Below are 24,653 nucleotides of genomic sequence, written 5' to 3'. Positions count from 1 at the left end.
ATGCTTTTATAAGAGAGTTAGATGCTTACAAGAGCTTTTGGAACTTGTTGAAACTTAAATGCAAAAATAAACCTAAGAGCCTTTTTAAAGGCAAGCCCCATTACCTTTGCGCCATTCTAGAATGCTCCTAACCTAGAGTTCTCTAGAATACTCTACACTACTCTCTTGGAGTATGTACATGTCTAGAAAGACCTATAAGGTTTTGGACATTCCGAGAACACTCTAAAATAAACCACACTATTCTATATTTTTCTAATACGTTCTAGTATTTACAAGATAGAGCTAGAACCTTCTAACACCTACTAACCCTTCTTGAGTATGCTAGATATGCTAGTACTTTCTAGCATACTCTAGTACCTTTATAAATGTACTAGATGCCTCTAGCACATTCTAGATCCTTCATGAGTGTTCTAGATGCCTCTAGAACACCCTAGAATAGTCTAGAAGCCGCTAGACCATTCTAAAACCTTTATGATGCTTCTTATGTCGAAAATGCCGAGAAAAATGTGAAATTGACGACACGGACCGATCCAACTGTGTTTGGGCCGTGTCACATCTCATAGTAAGATAATCAAATATAAGATAAGCTGTTTCTTATTGTAAGTTGTAATTTAAAAAATAAAATCCTTAAAAATAGTTATACACTTAAGTATAAATAAAATAAGCTTGGACAAACTTTTGAAATTTAGATTTTTTAAAGATAAGTTCGATCTATTAGATTACCACTTGCCTAAACTGTCAATAAATGCCTCTAAAATTTACTTATTTTTCATAATTTTGACCCAATTGTAAAAATTAGTCGTAATTAAGAATAAGAAAATAGAATAAAGAACGAGGCATTTGTAAAAACCTCAAGCGAACCTTCAAGACTTAAAAGTACTCCAGTACCCATTGACGACGGTAAGTTTTCTTCGACCTCCTATCTTGTATATTCTTCTGCTCTTTTGTTAGGGTTCTAGTTCATTAGACTGCATCTTTTCTTCTTCTCAACACCAATTTGGGAGGGCTTCTGAAGTTACCAATCGGAAGGTTGCCGCACGCGATCTGGTCCTAGTTTTCATACCGTTCTGGTACAAACGTTCCGAAATTCCGTTCGGTGCTACGTTTGGCGTTTCAGGTAACTATGGTTGTGACAAGGGGTGGGATTGTTTTCCTTAGATATTGAGTCCAATTTGGATTAGATTTGGATTGACATGAAACCATTGGGATTAATATCCCCAATTTTAATTCTTTGTCGATGAGCACTGATTTTGGCCGAGATTTTGGCGTGTTGTTTTTGCCCTCTTGTCTCATATTCCATAGGTTAGGTGCTCTAACCATAAGTTATTTGCTTTAACAATATGCTTGCGAATAATGGTATTGAATGGAATACGAGATTTTTATGTCGTTACGTTACAACCTTGATTATTTAATTAGTGATATGATTGATTGTTTTAAATTTGTGAATTTGATACGTACTTCATTATCAATAAAGTAACTGCTGATGTGCGAGAGTATGCTGGTTATTTTCTGAATTCAAGATTATGTAGCAAAAAGTGAGTAGTAAATTTGTGAATGTGAATCGATTATTTCAGCGAATCCTAGATTACATAGCGTATTTGAACTATTGATGACTTTTGAATTTGATAAATATTGACAAAATCATGCTGTCTTGATTCCTTAAATCATTGGTGCCTCCTTAACATACCTCTTCTCATGCCCGAGTACTTCACCGTAGCATCGGGAGCTATTGCTCAGGCACTCAGGTTTTGGGGGTTCACCAATGTTATTTTATTTTTGTTCATTATGAGTATGGGATGTTTGGTTCATTACAATGGGAAGAATTGTCTATTTGCTTGGTCTAATTTGGAGTTTACTTCTGAGCCGAGGAATAATATAGCTCAACACTGTGTGTTGTTCTTGAGGCTACACATGGTGAATTTATTAAAACGGTTTTTGACATATGTGGATTGGGGGAGAACATCTTTTTCCCTCAGATACGATGTTGACGGTGGTGGTGTATACCTGGTTTTACTAGACGGTAGTGGTGTTGAACTACATAATATATTTGCTTCTCCTGAATGTAATCACACAGAAGTGTGTGCTCGTCTTCTTTGGCAATATTTCTATATTTGAATTGAGAGAAATGGAAGGAAAAGAAGAAAAAATAAAGATTGGGGGTTCAAAATCTTTTGTTTGAAGAGTGAAGTAAGAGGGGGAGGAAAATGAAGTGATTTTCATAAGAATAATGTTCCACCAAAAGGATGGCGAGGTACATAAGGATGGGAAATGGTGGGATATTGCTTTACTTTAGTCAGCTAGCTGGAGCTTTAGACTGATCTTAAATGCTGGAATGTTTGAAGGCTAAAGGGTTTCAGCAGATCATGGGCAAAGGTACTATCCTGGAGAAGAGGTTTACCTGATGATCAGTAGTGTGCAGAGATAAGTCAGCTGGGAGAAGGATTTCTGATTCAGAGTTTCTATGATAAAGCATATATTTATTTTTTGGATGGGAATTTAAGACAAACTGAAAACTAGATTGAGGCTGCTTCAGTGGGGTATGATCAAGGATGCCAGCTGCCCTATCTGATGAATCTTTAAAGAACTTGTTCTTCAATAGAGTCTTTAGTATGTGCTGCAGGGATAAGCTCTTGAAGTGGATTCAGTTTGCTTGTTCTTCCAGCGGCATCAAGCCCTTGATTGCTAAGGACTGTGTGCTTTGGCTGGTTCACATGTGTATTGGATTCCGAGAGTTAGTAATTTATTCATTTGCGAGGGAAAAGTGATCATCACTACTTTTTCACAATCAAGCAAAGTCGGAGAAATTGGGCTAAAATCCACTTCACCTCAAGGAAAACAGTGTGGGGGTGAGGTGAGGATTGATAGACTGTATGTTATTCTTCTGGGGGGGCTAATTTTTAAGGACTGGTGCCTTCTTGGTGTTTTCCTCTTGTTTGATTATTTTTGGGTTGTTGGTAAAATGATAATTTCTTTTACTAAAAATATACTCAACAAAAAATCTTTCCAAATCTAGGGAGATTTGGAAGGAAAATGTTAATCAGTCTGAATTATGAATGTAACCTTTTTTCTTACCGCCTGTTGCCTTTCCTCCCCTTTTCCCCTTTTCTTTCGTTGTTAAAGTCTCGTGTGAACAATGTGTATAAAAGAGAAAAGTAAGTGCTCCAAACTATTCAAAATGTAGCAATCATGTCAGTAATATGTTGATTAATGCTTAATAAGCTGGGCATTTGAGTTGAATAATGGTAAGCTAAAAGCTTGCCTTCAGTCGTAAATTTAACATGAAACAATTGAATTGCCTTGTTTGTTTGTCTTGGTGGTTCGGTGCATCGTCTTCAAGAATGAATTCTCTTTGAAGCTTGTATCTTTTTGCCACTTTTATTTAACTGCTTTCTTGATTTTGGGTTATAACTTGTAATAAAATGTGATAAAATGATTTTTTTAAACATGAGTTTTTGATGATAATTGCTATCAATAGTCAATTGAAAACAACCTGTTTGATTTAAAAAGGTAATATTGATATCTTATATGCTCAAACCCCCTCTCAATGACATTAGAGTAATGGATTGTTGTTGTTAAATTAAGTGCTTCCTATTATGCTGATTTATCCTTCAATATAACATCGAACTGCCATATGTTGATCTGATTTACAACCGAGTTTCTAGTTTTACACATTATGTTATGTTTCTTGCAGTTCAAACTAAAGAGGAAAAATGGGGAGGAAAGTTGGATTACGCATCAATACAAAGAGATTTGGCTCCATGACAGCACCCTGCACGAAGGAAATGGTAACACTACTTACTTGCCTGGCTCGCTGCAATAACGACAATGAAAAATGCGTTCGTCAAAAGCAAATGTTGAGCACATGCATGAAGGCTCAGGTCACTTGAAAGCCCTCGTCTTTTAGATTAATGCAATATATGTGTTTTTGTCCTTGTTTTGTGTTGCTGATTAATGTCATTTCTAATGCATGGCCTTTGTTTGCGACATCATATTACAGCCAACTATGAATAAAAAAAAGCCTTGGGGAAGCATCAATTATCATCTGCAGCGCCTTTCTAAGGGGAAAAAGTAGTATAGTTTGACACAGTGTGGATCAGTTTTCCGTGTACTTCCTGATAATCTAGACACTAGTTTTGCGGTTCGTCTCATACATCATCGAAGATTTACAAGTATGTATTTATACTGTGTAAGCTTTTTTGCAGTAAGATTTTTTCATCATTTGGAGTGTTACTCTTTCAGTTTGGCAGTTTACAAGCCTGATAAGTAAAGACTTAAGTAACTTCCCTTACTGAGTTTACTATTCTTGGTATGTCTTGTATGGTAATATTTGATAACATGCTCTTCTCATCGATTATCTAGTGATCTTGAATAATCAATCACCTGAAAAATTCACGAGAAAATCATGAATTATTGAGAATCATGAGTTAGCTTGATGGTTGAGCGATTTTTTCTTTCATCTTAATTTGTGACAAGAGTTCGATTCTTATTATAGGAAGAAACTTTTTCTGTCTTTGGAGGGATTATTATCTAGTCTACCTTCGAATAAAAGCATCATGAAGTTTTTGTTTAAATTTTTTAATATACTATTTTTACTAATTTCTTTCAAATAGATACCTTCAAACATAAAAGAAGAAAAGATTTCATAATTACAATTTAAAACTTACAGTTATTTCAGTGAATTTGAAGTTCATTTTTTAGAAATGAAGTTGAAGAAATTTTATATTGCAGATTTAAACTTTTAAAATGAATAATTATGATTATAGACAAAAATTTTTTGCATACTTGAGTTTATTTGTAGTATCATATGACCTATAATTTGATCCTATGCCCATAGTTAGTTTCATGTAGGATCTCGATCATAAGAACATTGCCACCGTATTGAATCAGGAGGAAAGCAAATGTCCTTGAATGCCGCCATTTTGCGAGAAGTTAGTATGCTTCGATGCCATCATTTTGCTAGAAAGTTCATGTCCTAGGATTGGGATGCCACGATTTTGTGTGTATAAAATACATACAAGGAGCAAACATAATATCTGGCCTTGTGATAGGATTGGAATTTTCTATCATAAACTTGTTCAATAGACCATTTGCATATTTCTTTTGGCAAATGAACATTCCCTTTGAACTTTGATGTCAACTTCAATTTCGAAAAATAAATTAGATGTCCAAAATCTGTCATCTGTCTTCTCAAATTCTTAGCATCATTTCTTCTTGAATACTGAAATCAATTCTTAGTTGTTGCATGTGATGATTATGTCATCCACATACAAGGAAAGAATTAGAATATCTCCATTTGCATGAGCCTTCACATATGGAGTATGCTTATCGAGACTGTTCACAAACCATTAGGGGTTGCTTGAGACCATATATGACTTTAACTTTAATACTTTGTCTTCATGCGTGTTTACTTCAAATCTTTGCGACTGTTGAACATAGATCTCTTCTTTTAGGTACCTGTTAAGGAATGTGGATTTTACATCAATTTGATGTACAGTCCATCCCTTTGAGGCGATTAGAGCCAAGACTGCTCGAATAGTGTCATGCCTGGAGACAAGTGCAAATGTCTTATTGTAATCAATGTCGAACTACTCAAAATTGCCTTTGACTACAAGTTTTTGCTTTATACTTCGAAATAAATCCATCAAGTTTAAGTCTTGATCTTGTAAATCCACTTAACTCCGAGTCTGTAATGGCTTGCTTATGAGGTGGCTTCTCCATAAGTTCTCAGGTCTCATTCTTCTCGATCATTCGAATCTATTTTTCTATTGCAAAGTTCCATTCTTGATACTGAATTGCTTCATGATATTTTGCCGGTTGAATGATTCCTATGTAGCATGACTTATAATCTTCAATCTCATTCACTTCTAAAAATCTAGCATATAATTTTACGATTGCTTCTTTCCTCTAGGATCTGTAACATTCTTATTTTCTAATTTTGGTTCTAGTATTCTGATTAGAGTACTAGGAGACTTAGTTTTAATTACTGAAGATGCAGAACTGGCCTATTTATAGGAGGAATAACAATATTGTTCTTTTTTCTTTTTTTTTTTTATAATTTTATTTATCTATTTTTTTTTTTTCTGATTTTGTGTCTCAATTCAACAATCATCTATCATCAACAGGAACATCTCAACTTATTACAATTTCCTCGTTTTCAAGGCTAAAAATTCTATAATCTTTTGATTGAAAACGAGATTTCTTTCTTTTCCTTGTCATCTAACTTGCTTCTCTTCTTATCTGGAATAAGATAATAATAAAGATTGCCAAATATTCTGAAATGCCTAACTAAGGGTTTGTGACTTGATCACGCTTCAAATGCTCATTTTATTTAGAGAAATTCCACATGATAGCATCGAACTTTCATGAAACGCCAGTGATATTACTTTTGTAAATTTTTTCCACATGGTAGCATTCAGTTTATGCTTTATCTAATTGTCGTAGTATTTTTCGTTAAATTCTAGCCAATTTCCTTTTAATTCACCATTTTGACGTTTCTATCCTTATTAAGTGTTGGTTGTTGTCTTTATAATTTCCCCTAAACTATTTTCTTACTCTCAAATGTTTAATTTACTATTTTGACGTTTAATTCACCATTTAATTCATCAAAGATCTCAAATGTTGTAACAATTTTTTTAATTCAAATTGTTGTCTTTATAATTTATCTTAGTTAAGTACATATTCTTAAAATGTATGTTTTACTGCTTAAAATGTACCTTTTGAGCTTTATAATCCTAGTTAAGTACATTAAGTGAACATTATGACTTATGTAATAGTACTTAAGACACTTTTTATCAAAAATGCCAACAATTTGAATGAAAACAAAATTGTTACATTATTGAGAGCGTTGATGAATTAAACGTCAAAATAGTGAATTAAACATTTAAGAGTATAAAAATGATTTAGAGCAAAATAAAGACAACAACCTAAACATAATAAGGGTGAAAATGTGCAAATGGTGGAACAGAAAATGCTACGGCGGTTAGATAAGGCATAAACTAGATGCTACCATGTGGAAAAATTTTACAAAAGTGCTACCACTGGCGTTTTATAAAAGTTCAATGCTACCATGTGGAATTTCCTTTTTATTTATTGCTTTCAATTCTTTAAATACATTGAAGTAAAAAATAGTTTCTGCTCACAAGTGCTTCGAAGTCCTTTTTCTAGGAGCTTTGATTTTTCCATCATCACTGTATGACTTTTCCATTCAAAAACTCCATTTTGTTGCAGTGTATGCGTTTAACACCTTTTATCTTCATAAAACTTCTTGAATTTTGTGGAGTTATACTTTGTAGCTCTATTATTTTTGATTCTCCACAAATGTTTTCCATTTGTAGAAGATGCTAAAGACTTTTTATCTTTCTTTTATGAAATTGGTCAAAGTAAATCTTGAATAGTTATCGATGAATAACATGAAATACATACTTCAATAAGTGAGAGAGTTCTCAATGGACCACAAGCATCGATGGTTTGCCGACTCTCAAAGCTTTCTCTTTTAGAAATGGAAGTTTATGCATCTTGCCAAGTTCTTTCACCATTTGCTATTGTGAAAGTTGAAGTGCTTTAGAATTCTTATGATTCAATCTTCAATAACATAACTAATTTATCTCATCTCCCTTGGCTCTGTGAGCATGATGTTATGAGTAAGACCAATTCAACATAAAACTTCTATTTTTTATAAGAGTATTATCTATTTTTTTGTGTGAGAAGGATCTAAAATAATGGCCTTCAAAATGAATGATGTACCCATTTCTCATCAATTAGAGTACACCGATCAAATCTTGTACATACAATATTTCCATGATGTATTTTACTTCTTTGTGAATCTCAATTACAATTGTGCTTTTGCCACTTGATTTAACGATCTACTTCATTTCTCAATCTAATAGGAGTTTGGACTGAAGTATCAAGTTGAGTAAAATCGGATAAATCTTTGGCCAAGTGGTTGTCAATTAACCACTCATTAGTAGATTCTTGGCCATCTGACAACCACTCATTAGTACATTCTTGGCCATCTTCATGCACAGTGAACAAGTGATCTACTTAATCTGAAACTTGTGCTTTTGCCTGTGCTTGATTCTGCTTCCTCTTGTAATCTTTCTCCACATGGTCAAACCACTTGCAATAATTACACTAAGGCTTGCCTTTCCATCTGCAATCATTCTTTTGATGATTAGTTCTTTTACGAATTCCACAAGGAGAAAACTTACCTTTCTTTTCGGTTGAATTTCCTTCTTTAGCATAAATGGATTTAGAAGCTTTTATTATTTCCTTCTTCTTGTCGTTTTTGTGACTAGTCTAAAATGCTCCTTCCATACTCATCTTTGTTCTTGTATGTACTCTTTCTACCTGAGCCTTCGTCATGCCCTTAGTTATAAGAGATACGAGGTACACTGAGATACATAAGGTCTTTTTCCCAAGGCGTAAGATGTAAGACGAAGGGCACATGCATTTTGTATGCGAGGTGTTTTGGTAAACGACTCCTATGTCAATTTTAAAACATATCTAAAACAACATGAATTTCATATTATTACAACATACAAGTTGGATAAAGTTTACTTTAGCCCATAAAGTCATAAGATAATATAGTTTTGAGTTGTTCATATTCTTTTGAAGGATCCAAAGGGCATAAGTTGATAAAATTATTTTCCAAATAAAGGGGCTTTTTTCTCTTTTAAATTTCAAATAAATTGTTATTTCTTTTTTAGAAAATCCAGAAAGATAAGTATTTTAGCGGTTGAAAGTAAAAATATAAAGCAAAAACAAAAGGCAACATACAAAAGGTGCAGGAGGCGTGTGCCTCTCCCTCGCCTCTTGTACTGTGATGCTCCTCGAGTCTCTAAGGTGTTTTTCTGGTGGTCTGTGTGCGCCTCACGCTTAGGTGCGCCTCAGACACACTTTTTAAAAGCAAGAACATGCCTAGTCGGCTACCACCTCTAATATTACAGACTTGATACGTCCTATATGTATTCTATCACACCTGTTGCACTATCCTTAAGGTTAATTTTGTTGACAACATCTTTTTTTCATCTGCGTACATCTTCATTTGATTGATTACATCCCAGACTCTTGTGTAGTAATCATTGTTGTTCTTTCAAGACTCCATACTCAGATTCTTAAAACCTATTCTCAAGTTTTGAAGTCTGATGGTCTTGATCTTTCCACTTCCTTGAAACTCTTTCTGTAAGGTATCCCAAGTTCTTTGGATGAACTTGCAAAATGGTTTTCATCACGACATTTTGAAAGATCTTCAAAACACTCTAGTCGTTGATGATCTGCTTCAAAATGAGAATTATATTCTTGTTGAAGTTGTGTGTTTGGGGTTTTTTTTAAGGATATATGCGAAACTCATGGCTAAAACTTATAAATCTTGATACCAATTGTTGGGGGGAAGTAGAGACTAGAGAGAGTTTGTAAGAGAAGAAAATTAAAGTCATTGAAAGATTGTATTTGTTGTCATAAAATGATCAATACAAGAAAGAATTCACTCTTCCTATGCAATGAGAAAGAATTCAAGAAAGCTCAAAAATAAAAGGAATTCAATTCTATTACTAGGTGCTTGCTTTGGCTCAACTTCCCTTGTCAGTGATTGATTCTTTGCATGATACTATTTTGCATAGGTTTGCATTGGAGATAGTTGAGTTTCCTGCAGCTCAAAGGAACCTTCAAGTACTTAAAAGTAGATCTCCCCTTGGCATGTTAAGGAATTTTAGTATATCCTCCAATGTATGTTAATAAACATCAGTACACAGTTTTCAAAATTTGGTTCCAGGAACCATTGATAAATATGGAGTATGAAACATAAGTTACACACTCCATAATCCATTCAATGAATTTGCTTTGATATCCTGTTTCAAGAAATGCCATTTTATAGAATCATACGCTTTCGTCGAGTCCATTTTGATCATACATCTAGCACTCATATGAGCTCTACCATATCCGATCCATAACTAGCTCTCAGGCTAGTAACACACTTTCCACCATGATTGAGACCACCTTAACCTTTTTGAGTCTCTCAGTAAGAACATTGGAGATATTCTTTTACAAGATAGTACAACAAGAGATAGGTCTAAACCGAGAGATATGATAAGCATTTTATAGTTTTGGGACAAGTGTAATAGCAGTACTCGACCTATTATATCTCATGTTATCTTCAAAAGAGAGCATTTAAACCATCCCAGCTAGTGAGCTAGGTGCCTTGGAGCCCCCTTTGGCCATTAGACGATATAGTAGCTATCGTGAAAGTTGTGATCTATATCTAGCTCTAACAATGGGAACATCGGAACCTACTAGTTCAGGTTTAACAGATCCGAAGATAGAATTATAAAAGAAAGTAATCTCCATTTCTGATCCTCAAGTTTCACCAAAATTTCACACTAATTATTGATAATTTTGTCAATTCTGTTTTGTGATGTTGTTGCTTGAAGTACACTGTGAAAGTACTTAGAATTTTAAACACCACAATTTAGTCATTACACTCTTTAACTTCTGTCTTAGTGCCTCTCTTCTTCAATCTTATACCATTTAGCTTGTAGCAACATAACCTTTTTTTTTTTTTTTTTTTTTTTTTTGTTACAAAGAATAGTTAAGAAGGTTAGCGACCAGTACAGTTTGGACTCTTTGCAACTTAGCTTCAATACTATACACTCTGTAGTTAATCCCTCTGAATTCTTCTCTATGTAGGTCTTTGAGGCCATTTTTTTATAATTTTCAATTTCAGCCAGACATTCTTCATGAGCATGATCAATTTTTGATAAGAAACTCTAGTACCATGAGCCCTATTTTGCCATGCACAAATTCTTGTAAAAGACGATCTATTTGAGAGACTATTTCTAATTGGACTGGTCCAAAATGAAAAATATAGAGTAAGTTTTTCGGTAGGTATTAAGAATATGATAAGTACGCATTTAGAGTATTATAAGTACTTAAGTACTTACTCGATGGACATTAAATATATTTTAAGTAGGCATTAAAGATATTGTAAGTAGGCATTAAGGATATGGTAAGTAGGCTAACAGACTAAATTTCTCTGTAAACATTAAGGACTTTGTAAGTAGGCATTTTAAGTATTTTTTCGGTGGCCATTAAGTATATTATAAGTAGACATTGAGAATAATTTAAGTAGGATTGATGATACAATTTGTGGACACTAAGATTTAATGGGCTGGGCATATTAGACGTCTCTCAAAGAGACGGTCTCTTATCGGCCGTTTGCCATGTATAAGTGAATCCCATTTCTTTAGAGGGAGATAAGCCTTAATGTCGTAAATATTAACTACTCGTTTGGTAATTGGTATCAAATGGTGAGAATGAAAATGTTTTGTAATGTAAATTTTCATGATACATATCATGTATTTCCCATGTTAATGAACGTTTGTCCATAAAAACTTTTTTTGTTCACAATTTTCCATTGTCACCAAATACGACACTTTCTAATGGTAAAGCATTGGAATGAGTTTTGTGAAGAAAATGAGATTGTTGAAGGAGAATAAGAATGACCATTAATTTGTCAATAGATAATCCAATTAAAATTACACTACCTTTTCATTACCAATTCACCAGTTAGTAACGATTACCAAATGGACCGTAATTACCATCTTTCATTTAAGACCATTTTATTGTCCATGTATGTATTACACGCGGCAGATAATTATTCTGAAAACTATTGTGAAACAGGGTTTTCTAGAGAAATAGGGTTTACTTTTCTCTTATTTTTTAAATAATTAATCTGAGGTACAAGGCTGAATTATATAGTGAAGAAGCTACGATGTTTACATTACTGTGTTCTAGGCTAATATTCTCCTAATTGTTTGTTTCTATTTTTAAAAATATCTTAATATCGTAATTATTTACTATACTCCCGCTCAAGTTGAGTTGTAGAATCTTTTATACTCACCTTGTTCAATGCCTGTGAAAAGGGTTTGCTTGCAACATTGCCTTTGTCAATATATATATTATAGTACTTAGTATAAAAATACATGCAACGCATGAATTTATTAGTATAGATATACATATAAACAAAAAATTTCATAGATTAAATCATCAATTATTATTTAATGATAATATAAAAATTGATATGAATTGCTTATAACAACATAACAATTGCATGACTAAATAAATAATTACCAACTATTTATATACTCTACCAAAATTTAATTTTTTTTTTTTGTAATACTACTGATTTAAAAACTTTTTCAAAGCGGAAATTGACATGTTTGCAAAAATATTGTCCACGCAATCTCGTAATCCACTCATTCCCAATAAAATTATAACACGTGGCAAAACTCTTTGACCATGTTATTTCTTATTTTTCAACAAAATTAATATCTATGATGATTAAATTCTTTAAATTGGAGAAAAAATTTATATCATAAAAGTTTTTCATTAATATATTGAATAGTTCATGTTTTACAACCAAATTATTGCTTGTAAATTTAATTGTCGCCAAATTTTGCATTGTTATTTAAAAAAAAATTTAAAAAAATTAATTTTTATGATTTTTTGTTATAATAAAATATTTGTATAGACTTATTTTTCTAGTTAAAATCCTAATTACTATTGTAATAAAATCTTTTTAAGTATCACACAAAAATATTTAAGTAACATGTAAGAATGATCTATTTGACATAGCTTTCTAAAGTCATCATTTAAAATTTTCCATATATATATATATATATATATATATATATATATATATATATATATATATATATATATATATATATACATATATATATATACATATATATATATATATATACATATATATATATATATATATATATATATATATATATATACTGTATGATTGGATAAAATAGTTTATAAGAAAAGATATGGAATATTGATATAAAAGTACTTTATATTTAAAATTAAATCATTGATTGTAAAATACTTGTCACTAAATCATGGTTTGCTATTAAAGTTTGTAAAAATATTTTAATTACGTATACGTAATATTTGTTGTAATAATATCTTTTTGCAAACCTAAATTTAAAAGTTAAATTTATAATTAATGTAATCAAATCGTTTTTATATGCCATACAATAAGATTTTCACATGTCAAAATGCTTTATGTGACAAGCTTTATAAAGCCTCCATTTGGAGTTTTCAAATTCTTTAATATGTTGTATGATGAGATACATTAGATATGAGCCCTAACTATATGTCTCTTTCTAACCATATGTCTCTTTCGTTTCATTATATATTGCAATTTTATGATAAAAAATATCACTATTAGATATAACTACAACAAAATGAAGAAAGTACAAAACATGGATTAAGAAAATTCTATATCTATAATGACGGATTTACACATCAATGCATAATATAAAATCTAATAAGATTTTTCCAAGAAATCTAAAAATTAAAAGACTATCTTTATAACAAAGTAAAAGTTTATTTAGTAAATGAACATATATCATATTAACAAGGATAAGACAGAATATGCTTTAAAAAACATGATTGCACAATTTAAGATCCTCTTAGCACCGTACAATTAAAACTTTTATATTGAAATATTACCATTCTAAAAGGACCATATATAAGTTTATAGGACAACTGTATTTTATCAAAAATAAAAGAGAAAATATTAAACACCTACAATTTTATTTAACTCAAAACCAACAAATATAAAATTAGTCAAATAAACACATTAGCAAAGCATTAATAAATAAGGAATAAATACAAAAAAGTTCATATATTTATGAGATTTATAATCATTAAAAAAACCCACAAGAAAATTGAGAGTATTTATTTGAAATATTAATTAATTTGTGATGACTTAAAGTCCACTTAAATTCTGTGCATGTGTATATTGCACAACATGATTTAATTATTGCAATTATATATAGATGTTTACAATTAACAATCGTTAATTTACAAGCATTATGACCTAATTTGGCAGTCAATTTTTGTATTTACCGCACAACAAATCTGTATTTAAATTTTCACAAATAAGAATTGTAAATTTTTTTAGATTCGAGGTATTCGTCCAAGCTTACTAAGCAACTAAAAATACTCATCAACAACGATACTTCATTATATTTTTCTCATTGTGAGAGACCTTTTTTGTAACCATTCTAATTCCTCTCTATTTATAGCATTAGCATCCCATTTTTTGAAATAATACTTTTTTAAGTGATATAAGAGAGATGAAGAGAGAAATGGGGTGAAAGGGAGAGATGGTAGTGTAGTATTTCTAATGTCTTGGTCTTCGTTAAAGCAATAAGAAAAGCAATATTCAAGATTCCTCTTCTCTCCCTTTTTAGACCATTTAATATTAATAATAGACATAATACTCACCCATTTTAATTTTTTTAATTTTTTTAATTATTGTGTAATTATCAACTTTTTAATAGTACCCTACTTCTATAAGAAAATGAAAGGAAATACTCCATATAATATATATATTTATTTAGGAAGCATAAACTTTTATGATTTACCCCTACAAACTTTCCCAAAGTTTGAAAAGGATTGAGTCAAAATGTGGGAAACATTGCAATAATTAGAGCATTCGAAAGAGATTATTTAAAAATGGAGCAGGAATAATATGTAATGACCAAAATTGAAGCTTAGAAGGTCCCAGCAAATATAGCAAGAGATAACTTAATAATGAAGTATTTGTCCTCTTTTGACGATCATTTTTATAGGATTCTTCATGTCAAGTCATTGCCATTTTTTTTTACTAATCATCGTATATTTTTTTACAATGTAACAATTCTCTACACGTCTCACTTTCCTTGACGCAAAAATTATTTTATGTTGGGATGTTTCTATTTGCTCCGTCCATCTAATACTCATGTTTGATGTTCTTAAATTTAATTAAATTAATTTGAGAATCAAATTTTATTTCTGTTGGAGTAAGTATCGTCTTTCTCATATAAGGTTTTGAAATCGAATCTCATTTATCTTTTTTCTTTTTGTCAGTCTGTTGTACAACTTAAAAAATAACTAAATTGAACCCACATATAGAATTAAATTGATATTCTTTTTATTCTCTTTTATTCATCACGTATTTTCCATTTGATAATGTTCTTCTTATTTGAAATTATTACACACCTAGTTTCCTACCATGTATACTTCCACTACAAATAATAGTGTCAATTATGACATTTAATTATCAATATTATGACATTTATCAAATGTCAACAAAATATTTATTGACACTTTTAGAAAGTGTCATAATTTTAGATTGAAATATCACAACTAAACCTTTTTTTTAGTGTTCAGACTCTTTCTCAATCAATCGTTCTTGCTATGAAGCGAAGACAAGCATGGACCAATATCAACTTCACCCTCGTTTTATATATCTCAAAGTTGCAACAAAACTCGACATGATCTACATTATTTATGCCACTGACTCGACGTCACTCGATTTATTTTGAACAGATCTTGCACTGACTCAGCGCCAAATATTGCTAGATTAGTTTAAACCTTTTATGACTTAAACCTTTAAAAGTCTTGCTCTAATAATCCAAAATGAAACATACAATAAGTATCATTAATTTAACAAGATCAGACTTATTGATTAGTTTAATTTTCTACCCCTTAGACCTCTTCAATGAAAACAAGTTCTATTTTAATTGCTAGATTAGGGTTTTTTCGCAAATTAAAAAGGGAGTATCTTTATATTAAAAAGACCAGAGTAACAGTAAAGAGATAAATATAAACATTAATTAGACATGAGATTGGAAAAAAGTGGAGATAAAATTGATGTTTATATAGTTATTTTTTTATATTAAATAGTAATATAATATAAATAATTTGAAACAAATAAATATAAAATGTAGCAACCGACACATCTGGTCATTGGAGACATGACTGGATAGTACGTCAACACTAATTTGTACTAGACTATACAGTAAAGACCAAAGAAAAAAGAGAAAGAAGGAATTTTTGTTGCATGGTATTTAGCGGTATTTTGGCGTTTTCCATTTTATCATCTTCTAACTTCTTCCTCAACTCTTACGCTCATCAACAAACAAACAACCAAACTAGTTACTTCACATAAAATTCCCCATTCTTATTATAACCAAATTACTCCCTTCGTCCCATTAAATTTGCATTATTTTTTATTTTAATTTGTCCCACTTAATTTGTATCATTTTTATTTTTTGACAATGGTCTACCATTTTCTTTTAATCTCATCCATTCATTTTAACTCTCTTTTAATTTCATCCACACAATTCATTTTCTCTCCTCATTTATTACCACTTTCTTAAAAATACACCAATTCCTCTTTGATGCAACTCAAAAAGAACGAAGTAGTATACACTTCTACCAGTTTTTTTTTTTTTTTTTTTTTTCTATATTTCCAGCAGCTAGCTAGCTTTATCCACCAGCTATATATACCTACAGCTCCCTCAGTCCCTATGATATTATTGTAGTACACAATTGTATAAATATTTAAAAATAGTAAAAGTATTAAAATTGTATGGATATGATTAAAATTAGTTAGGAGAAAAAAAACTCTACTATCTAAAAGAATTTTCTCAACCTTTTGGTTTCCTTAGAACTTTTATGGCCCATAATAAAAATTACTTTATGTTATATAAATAAATAACTTTATTAAATTCGAAGAAATTAATGAAGAAAATAAATTCCTAAATACTAGAACTTTCCATTAAAATATTTAGCTTCTCTCGTCAAACTCCAATCCTCATATTTTTTAAATTTGAGAATGTTTTGTATGGATTTTATTTATATTATTTTACTGTATACTACCCTTAAAATGTATAAAAATAATATATTTTTCAGTTTGATGAATACAATCAAATAGAATCATTTGAAAATATTTGTTATTTTTAAGTTAGTGTACACTAAAATAGTGTGAGCTAAGTGAAGATAATAATAATGCGGAAATAAAGATGTTGACCGGTGAATACTAATTTTGTATTAATAATTATGTACAACCTAGACTCCTATTTATACATGAAATATGAACTATTCTAGGAAACTATATAATGGGGAAATAACATATAATGAATTACAATAAAAAAAAATATTTTAAATATTCTAGAAATATACTTTCCTACACTCCCCCTCAAGTTAGGTCTTCGGGTCACTAATACCTAACTTGCACAATGTTTGTTCAAAAGCTTCGGAGGTCACTGCCTTTGTAAGAATATCAGCTAGTTGATCCTTTGATCTCACAAAAGGAAGGCTTATAATCTTCTTATCAAGTTTCTCTTTTATGAAATGTCTATTAATCTCCACATGTTTGGTGCGATCATGTTGAACTGGGTTCCCAGAGATACTAATTGTTGTTTTATTATCACAAAATAATTTGCAAGCCTTCTTCTGCGAAAAGAGTAGTTCACTTAGGAGCTTTTTTAGCCATATGACTTCAGTTATCCCTTTTGGAATACCACAAAACTCTACTTCTGCACTTGACAAGGCAACAACTTTTGGTTTCTTACTTCTCCATGTGACAAGGTTTCCCCCCAACAAATGTAAAGTACCCAGAAGTAGATCTCCTATCATCTCGATCACCTGCCCAGTTTGTATCAGTATAGGCCAGAAGGTCTAAGTAATCATTTTTTCTGAATAGAATGCCTCTGCTACTTGTATCCTTTAGGTACCTTAAGATCCTTATGACTGTAGTTGTATGTTGTATTTGTGGTTGATGCATAAATCAACTCATCTAAAGGCCATGATTGGCTATAATAGGTGTCTTTGCAGGTTTATAATCAAGCATACCTGTTTCAGCTAGCAAGTAAAGAATATACTTTCACTGGCTAATGAAGATATCTCCTCTTGATCTCAGTACTTCAATGCCAAGAAAGTACTTCAGTCGTCCTAAGTCTTTCATTTCAAATTCTCGAGACAACTGCTCCTTGAGGACACATATTTCCTCTTCATCATCCCCGGTAATGATCATTCATCCATTTAGATTATTAGGCATGTGATACGATCATTCTGTTTCTTAAGGAATAAAGTATGGTCAAAGTTGCTTTGTTTATAACCAAACTTTGTCATAGCTATAGTGAATCTCCCAAACCATACCCTTGGAGATTTTTTTAGACCATACAAAGCTTTGTTCAGTTTACACCCTTCTCCTGGAGTAAAGTCACTAGAAAAACACGGGGGAGCTTTCATATACACCTCTTCCTTTATCTTTCCATGTAGAAAAACATTTTTCACATCGAACTGGTGTAGTGAAAAATCTTTGTTTGCAGCTATTGATATTTCTTCCTCCATTGCCTTTTTCCATTTTAGATTCCGAAGAGCCTTTTCAGTGGTTTTTGGAAGAACATTGGAATACAAGGAGGTGCTGAAGGCTACTGCTGTCTGAGATAAATTTCCATCATTTCCTCGGTTAGTAGGATACCGAGATCGCTGAGACTCAAACTCTAGATCATATCTCTAAGGAGGAACACCTCTTGTGCTTCTCGGGGGTAACTCATATCTGTTGGGGATATCAGCTCTAGGCACATCATCATTAGATTTATCAATTAAGGGTTCAGGTGTTACCTCCTATTCAATTGGATACTCGTTAGAAGGGACTGGAGTGAACTGAAGAGGAGATACTATGACTTCAAAACAACCTCGCCACCTATTCTTTTGGGTCCGAATTAATTATAACTGGGTATATTCGCCAGCTCAGGTCATCACTAACTGTATCCCCTGAGGACCAGGTTGGGTATAGTAGTAAGATTGTTCAAAGAAGTCACAATCCATAGTGGTATATATTCGATTATGTAGAGAATCAATTTTGGTTCTAATTTATTTTGAAAGATGAACATAAACAACACACCCAAAGATATGAGGTGGTAAAGAATGAGAAGAGGGAAGAGAGACAAAAGATCCCAAGGTTTCGAGGGGAATTTTGTATTGTAAGGGTTTTAAAGGAAGACGATTGGTGAGATAAGTAGTTGTAGCAATTGCTTCAGGCCAAAAAAAAGCTAGAGCATGAGACTTTATCAAAAGAGCTCGTGTGATTTCAAGTAAGGTCCGATTTTTGCGTTCAACAATCCCATTTTGTTGTGGTGTGTCAGGGCAAGAAGTTTGGTGGAGCATCCCATGGTCTGAAGGAAATTGTTTTATGGCTGAGTTAATTTATTTTTAACTTTATCCATATAATTTATTCTCTATTTTCATTTATTATCAATTATATCAACTTTTTTTTAACAACTCTCACAATTTCTCTTTGCTTCAACTCTAACCGGAGTTGAGGGAGTAATTTTATGGACAATTTTTTTAAAGAAAAAGCAAAAGCTGTCAAATATAACAATCTAAGGAGGATAGAGAAGTACTCTAGTCTCTATGTTAGTATGAATTTGTTAATAAAACTGTGTTTTTGTTAGTTATTACTCCATCTCAGTGAAAAATCTCCTTGAACAATGTGTAGCAATCTGATTTATCGGGCGGCGAGATAAGCATATAAAAGCAAACGTGAGGAAATTCTTTCCATATTTTACAATTAGCGCCATGTTACACTTATGCTGCTTTAAAGCTAATACAGTAATTTAGTCATCCAATACACTGTTCTATTATCTATCATCTTTCACCTTAACCACCACCTTATCTTTTAATTTGTTTGCAAATTGTCTTTGCTTACATAATTTTAATATGTTCTAAAATGATCAAAATGCTAATGTATTCTAATTTCAACTACAAATATGACAATTGATCAAATGAAAATAAGATAATATTATATACGTATCATACCATATACTAAATAATTATATACTTTCTCTGGTTTTTAATAGTTGTTACACTTCTGTTTTTCACGTTATTCAATGTACGATTTGAATTTTTAATAATTTTAATTTCATATGATAAACATTTCTAAAAAGTTAATATTATGAAAATATGCATTAAGACGAATCAAACAAGATCACACTTGACTATGTTTTACATTATACATAAAAAAATATATATCAAATAAGATCAATTGATGAATAGTAATTGCTACAGAACTGTAGCAACTATTAAAATCGGAGGAAGTATGTTGCAAAATGATCCAAATGACGGGCCTTAGAGAGTGTCGCATATTATGTTGTTGTTGCCTCATTCTTGATTACATGGCTGAAATTTTGATCATCATGTCATTATGTGCCTAAGAAATAATATTTAATCAATAATAGTAAATGTCTAATTATTTTTATTTAGATGGAGCTAAATTATTTAAAATTTTGATTTTAAACTATTGCATAACTAAATTTATCTTAATTGTAAATAGATTATTTTAATCAATTAGAAAAAGAAGTATAAAGCCAAATTCCATTGTATATATGTATCTAAATCAGGTAAATTCATTATAGGAGTTATATTGAGTAAATTTATCCAATTTAGTTTTTGATACATTTAATAAATATTAATAAAAGTCACTAATTCAAGATTCCAAGTTCCAACATCAATTTAGGACTGAAATTATTTTAAAAAGTCATAATGAGACATTTTTGTTTGAAATTTTGAAATTCGACTACATTAAGCAATAAGTTTCGGTTTAAAATAGGTCACTAATTAAGGTAAATAAATTAATGTCGTATGTTAATGGGTTAATAATATTAGCTGGTTAATGGCACATAATATTTTTATACCTAAGACATCACTTTTATTCAATGACATACTACGAAATACTCTTTTTCAGTACGCATGATATAAATAAAATACTAGATATTATATCATAGGATCTTTCTTGCTTAAAGTTCTTCCAAAACCGTGATATTTAAAGGGTAACTGATAATTAATTTATTTGCTAACACATTTCTTGATTTTTATTACGAATGAGTTATGTAATCCATTTTTAAGAGATTTATCATATATTGTTATGCTTCTGTTTATTACAAATTTTATAATAATGTATTATTTGATTAGCATCATGTGATAAATAAAAGAAATACTTATTTCACCAACATTTCCAATAATCATATTAATACCATGTTGGCCTAAAAATACAAAGTCATTCTTAATTATTAGTTTAAACAATTATAGTTGTACATGAGTGTTTTAAAGTATTTCCACAAAAAAATATTACACACTACAATAAAATTTTTTTAAGAAACTAAACAAAAAAAAAATATTTAAGTAATTATTTGTAAAGAATTTTCAATTGATGATAAGTAAATAAAAATCAAGGACAATCACTAATTTGTGTTGGATTTTTACTACCTAAGCCTGCATCAGCCATAGAAAATTTTGGTTTTCAGTTTCTAGAATCACTATCAAAATTGATTTGCAGGCAAATACTAATTTGTGACGAGGATGATTAAATATGTCATCGCACTGAAAATGTTGTATACAAAAAGGTTTTTCAAAACCTATAAATTGATATTCCACATTAGTTTTTATTATTAAGTACAACTTTATTGCTTATTTAGATTTATTTAGTTATTGTTTCATATAAATAAAATAAGATATATGATAATTAATAATTATTTATATTATCATGCAACAAATACGTTGATATAATCAGGTTACATGAATTATTACAATTTATTAAATTATTTAATTCTGATAATTATAATATATAGTTCAATTATACTTTGAAACTTAAATTTATTTATAACTTCATTCTAATAACTATATCTCTATTGTATGAGTTTCTACACTAATTATTTATAAATATACAATTTAAAAAAATTAAAGATTTTTGTTGTGAGAGTAAATATTTATTTATAACTTCAAAGCCGACCAATACAATAAAGTAATCTTAATCGTTGATTTATATATTATGAGGTTCCAGCCACTGATTTTTCTTATTAATTATTTAAATAATTTTTAAATAGCAAAACAAATATTTCAAAAATAGCAAATGACTTCTAAATATAGTATATTTTAATTCATTCTAAATATAAATATTAATTTATTAATAACGTGTTAACAATCTCAAACTTAATACTTAATTCCTCCGATTCTAATAAAATGTCTCATTTGTTTTTTTACACTATTCAACTATTACTTTAGTTTGTAAGTTATTCTCAATCTATAAGTTAAAATATAGTGAAATGACAATCTTATTTAATTTGTTTCAATATAAATGTAGAGATATTTAAGATTAAAATAGTGCATCAGCAAGTGTACAAAACCAAATAAAACATTTGATATGATCAGAATAAGAGAGAATTTATAAATTAATATTTTATCAAATTATTACAGTGGTACGGTAATAAGATTAGCAACAATGAGTACTAGATGAAGAACAAGTTAGTTTAGAGAAAATGAGGAATAAACAACTTGATTGATAATTAGACTAAAAAGTAATTAAAGATTTTTTTTAATAATTAAAGTCTTGATTCAAAACTCTTACACAACACTTCACAATCAAAATACAAAGATAAAAGGAATAAGTAAGAACATTAAAAGAGCTTGATTAGAGTATATGGATCACTAACTTCTAGAAGTATAATCTCATCATCATGCCACTCTTGATCAGCTAGGGAGACACAACAATATAATTAAGCATCTCAACCCAAACCTGCTAGCTTCTACATGATCAAGATGCCCAATTTTTGTAGTCAGATCATCAACAAATTACCTAAATACCCAGTAAAAATATAGACTTTTTTTTTCATAAAAGATGGTTACTTGAAGAAGAATTTAGGCCTGAGAGATCAGTCCACATGGTAGTAGCAGCAGAAGTATTAATATTAGTAGTGTTATTAACACCCCAAAACTGGTTATTACCTGTAACTTGATTGTTGTTATTATCAGATGATGAAATGTTGTTGATGAATTGCTTGTGTAGATTGAACCCTTCTTGTCTATCACTCTCCATTTTAATTGGTGCAAATTGGGATGAACAACTCTTTGGAATATCATCATTTGATTGTTGTTGATTTTCATCATCATTATTATTGTCTCCAATTTGATCATTTTGGTAAGATGTGTTAAACATTTCTGAAGAGCCTGGGATTTCAAACCCCTCCAAGAAATTTGGGAATTGTACTTGTGTGTTAGTTGAATTATTGGGGTTTAGGTGATGAAACTGATCTAGGTTATGATGATGGCGGTTTTCAGTTAAACCGCTACCATCAGAACCTGATCCGTTTAGGCCTCCTAACCCTTCAAGAGAATGATGAGGAAGGGTGTTTAGGGCCCCACCAAAGGTTAGACCTAAATTTCCCATCCCTAATTGAGCTATGTTTTGTAGGGATGCCATAAAGGATGGCATCCCGGTCCCACCCCTAGATGAAGGAAGTCCGGGGATTGTGGGACCGAGACCGCTTGTACTAACTAAATCCATGTGTAGAGGTATTCTTTCCCCTCCAAGTATGTTTTGAGAGGAAAGAGAGGACTTAGAAGACGACGGAGAGCCACCACCACCACCAACGCTAGACGATTTACTTGAAGACCTTTTATTCCTCCTACAACCACCACCGACAGGAACATTCCTAAGGTTCCCACCTTTGGTCCAATACCTTCTACAAGTCTTGCAAAAGTGACGTGGCTGTGACAAGCTATAGTTATTATAGTAGCAAAACTTGGTGTTTGTGGAGTGACACCTTGGACACTTTTGTGGGACCTCAGGTGGAGGAATCTTCAGTTGACGGGCTCGCTCTGCCATCGAGTTAGGGCGGATAGCTGGCCCACCCTGTCCTCCACCAGGACCACCGCCAATACCCATCTGAGATTGAGGTGGTTGTTGTATTGGTGGTGGTTGAATACGGTGTTGATTTTGATCATGATTTCCATTTCCTTGGATAATTTGCTGATTAGTATGCTGCAATACATGAAAATTTACAAGTATATATTAACACAAATAAATAAGGGTAGGAATAACAAGAAAAAAAGAACCCAACTTTAAATTGGTAAAGTTATAGTAGTATATTCAAAAATGAAAGTAATATATGAGAAGAATTAAGAATAGGGAATAGGGAATAATAATTAAGCTCTTTAGAACTTGAGTTTGAAGCTAACATTATTTAGAAAGAAGGAAAAAAAACAATACCTGGTTCCAATTGGGAGGATCTAAATAGAGGGGAACTGAAGAGAAAACCATAGTCTCTTTTTTATTTTAGGGTATATTTTTGATAGCTTTTAATTGTTTCTTTCTTTAATTTCTATCTTTATTTTTTAGGTTCTTTCTTTTATAAAAGGTTGATGGAAGGAAGGAGAAGGTGGGTTCTTTGTGGATATGGTGGAGAATCAAAGTGAATTAATGGTATTAAGATGAGAGGATATTGTGAAAGAAAATGAAAGCAAAGATAGAAAGGGAGAGCAGAAGAGGATATATGAGAAACGCAAAGAGAGTAGAATAGAAATAAAGCTAATTTTCTAACTAGAGAAGGGTTTTTTTGAGGGAGTGTTTTGCGCTTTTTATTCTCTCTCTTTTTGTTTTATTATAAATAATTTTAGGTTTTTTTTTTATTTATTATTTTCTATAATACTCTATTATTTTTTCTAATGAAGTTCGCATAAGAAATGTTCCCGATAAATTAAGAAAAATATACAATTATTTAGATAGTGAATATACTCCCTCCTATTTAAACTAGTAGTTCCATTTATTTTTGGTTACAATGCACTTTATTACTCTTTGTATTTTATTCTTAATCTATAAGTTAAAACATAGTCTTGTGAGATCTTGTGTCATTAGGCATAATACAAGGATTATTAATATCAATTTTTATAATTTTTAATTAAGAACAATTAAAGATATTGAGGGTTAAATTGCTGTCGCGACAAGTGTGAAAAACTAAACAGGACTATTC

The 24,653-nt window shown here is 31.0% G+C and overlaps 2 protein-coding genes across 3 annotated transcripts; one reads left to right on the top strand and one right to left on the bottom strand.

Moving 5' to 3' along the window:
• The first annotated feature begins 751 nt into the window (after positions 1-751).
• Positions 752-4,297, top strand: LOC130814312 (uncharacterized). 2 transcript variants are annotated; one of them, XM_057680428.1, is made up of 3 exons: positions 752-900; positions 3,692-3,878; positions 3,998-4,297. In XM_057680428.1, exons 2-3 carry the CDS (start codon positions 3,711-3,713, stop codon positions 4,070-4,072), a joined length of 243 nt encoding a protein of 80 aa, XP_057536411.1. In that variant the 5' UTR covers positions 752-900; positions 3,692-3,710; the 3' UTR covers positions 4,073-4,297. The 2 variants fall into 2 exon arrangements, with proteins under 2 accessions (XP_057536411.1, XP_057536410.1); XM_057680427.1 differs by lacking the exon at positions 752-900 and adding an exon at positions 907-1,117.
• Positions 4,298-22,179: 17,882 nt separating this feature from the next.
• LOC130814311 (dof zinc finger protein DOF2.4-like) lies at positions 22,180-24,217 on the bottom strand. Its single transcript, XM_057680425.1, has 2 exons — positions 23,894-24,217; positions 22,180-23,665 (listed from the first exon to the last, which is right to left on the bottom strand). The coding sequence occupies exons 1-2, from the start codon at positions 23,942-23,944 to the stop codon at positions 22,514-22,516; spliced, it is 1,203 nt and encodes a 400-aa protein (XP_057536408.1). The 5' UTR covers positions 23,945-24,217; the 3' UTR covers positions 22,180-22,513.
• Between the last annotated feature and the right edge of the window lie 436 nt (positions 24,218-24,653).

This window comes from Amaranthus tricolor, chromosome 5 (assembly GCF_026212465.1).
Source record: "Amaranthus tricolor cultivar Red isolate AtriRed21 chromosome 5, ASM2621246v1, whole genome shotgun sequence".
Taxonomy (NCBI): Eukaryota; Viridiplantae; Streptophyta; class Magnoliopsida; order Caryophyllales; family Amaranthaceae; genus Amaranthus; species Amaranthus tricolor.
The sequence above is the reverse complement of the archived record's forward strand: the minus strand, read 5'-3'. Positions and strand labels throughout refer to the sequence as shown.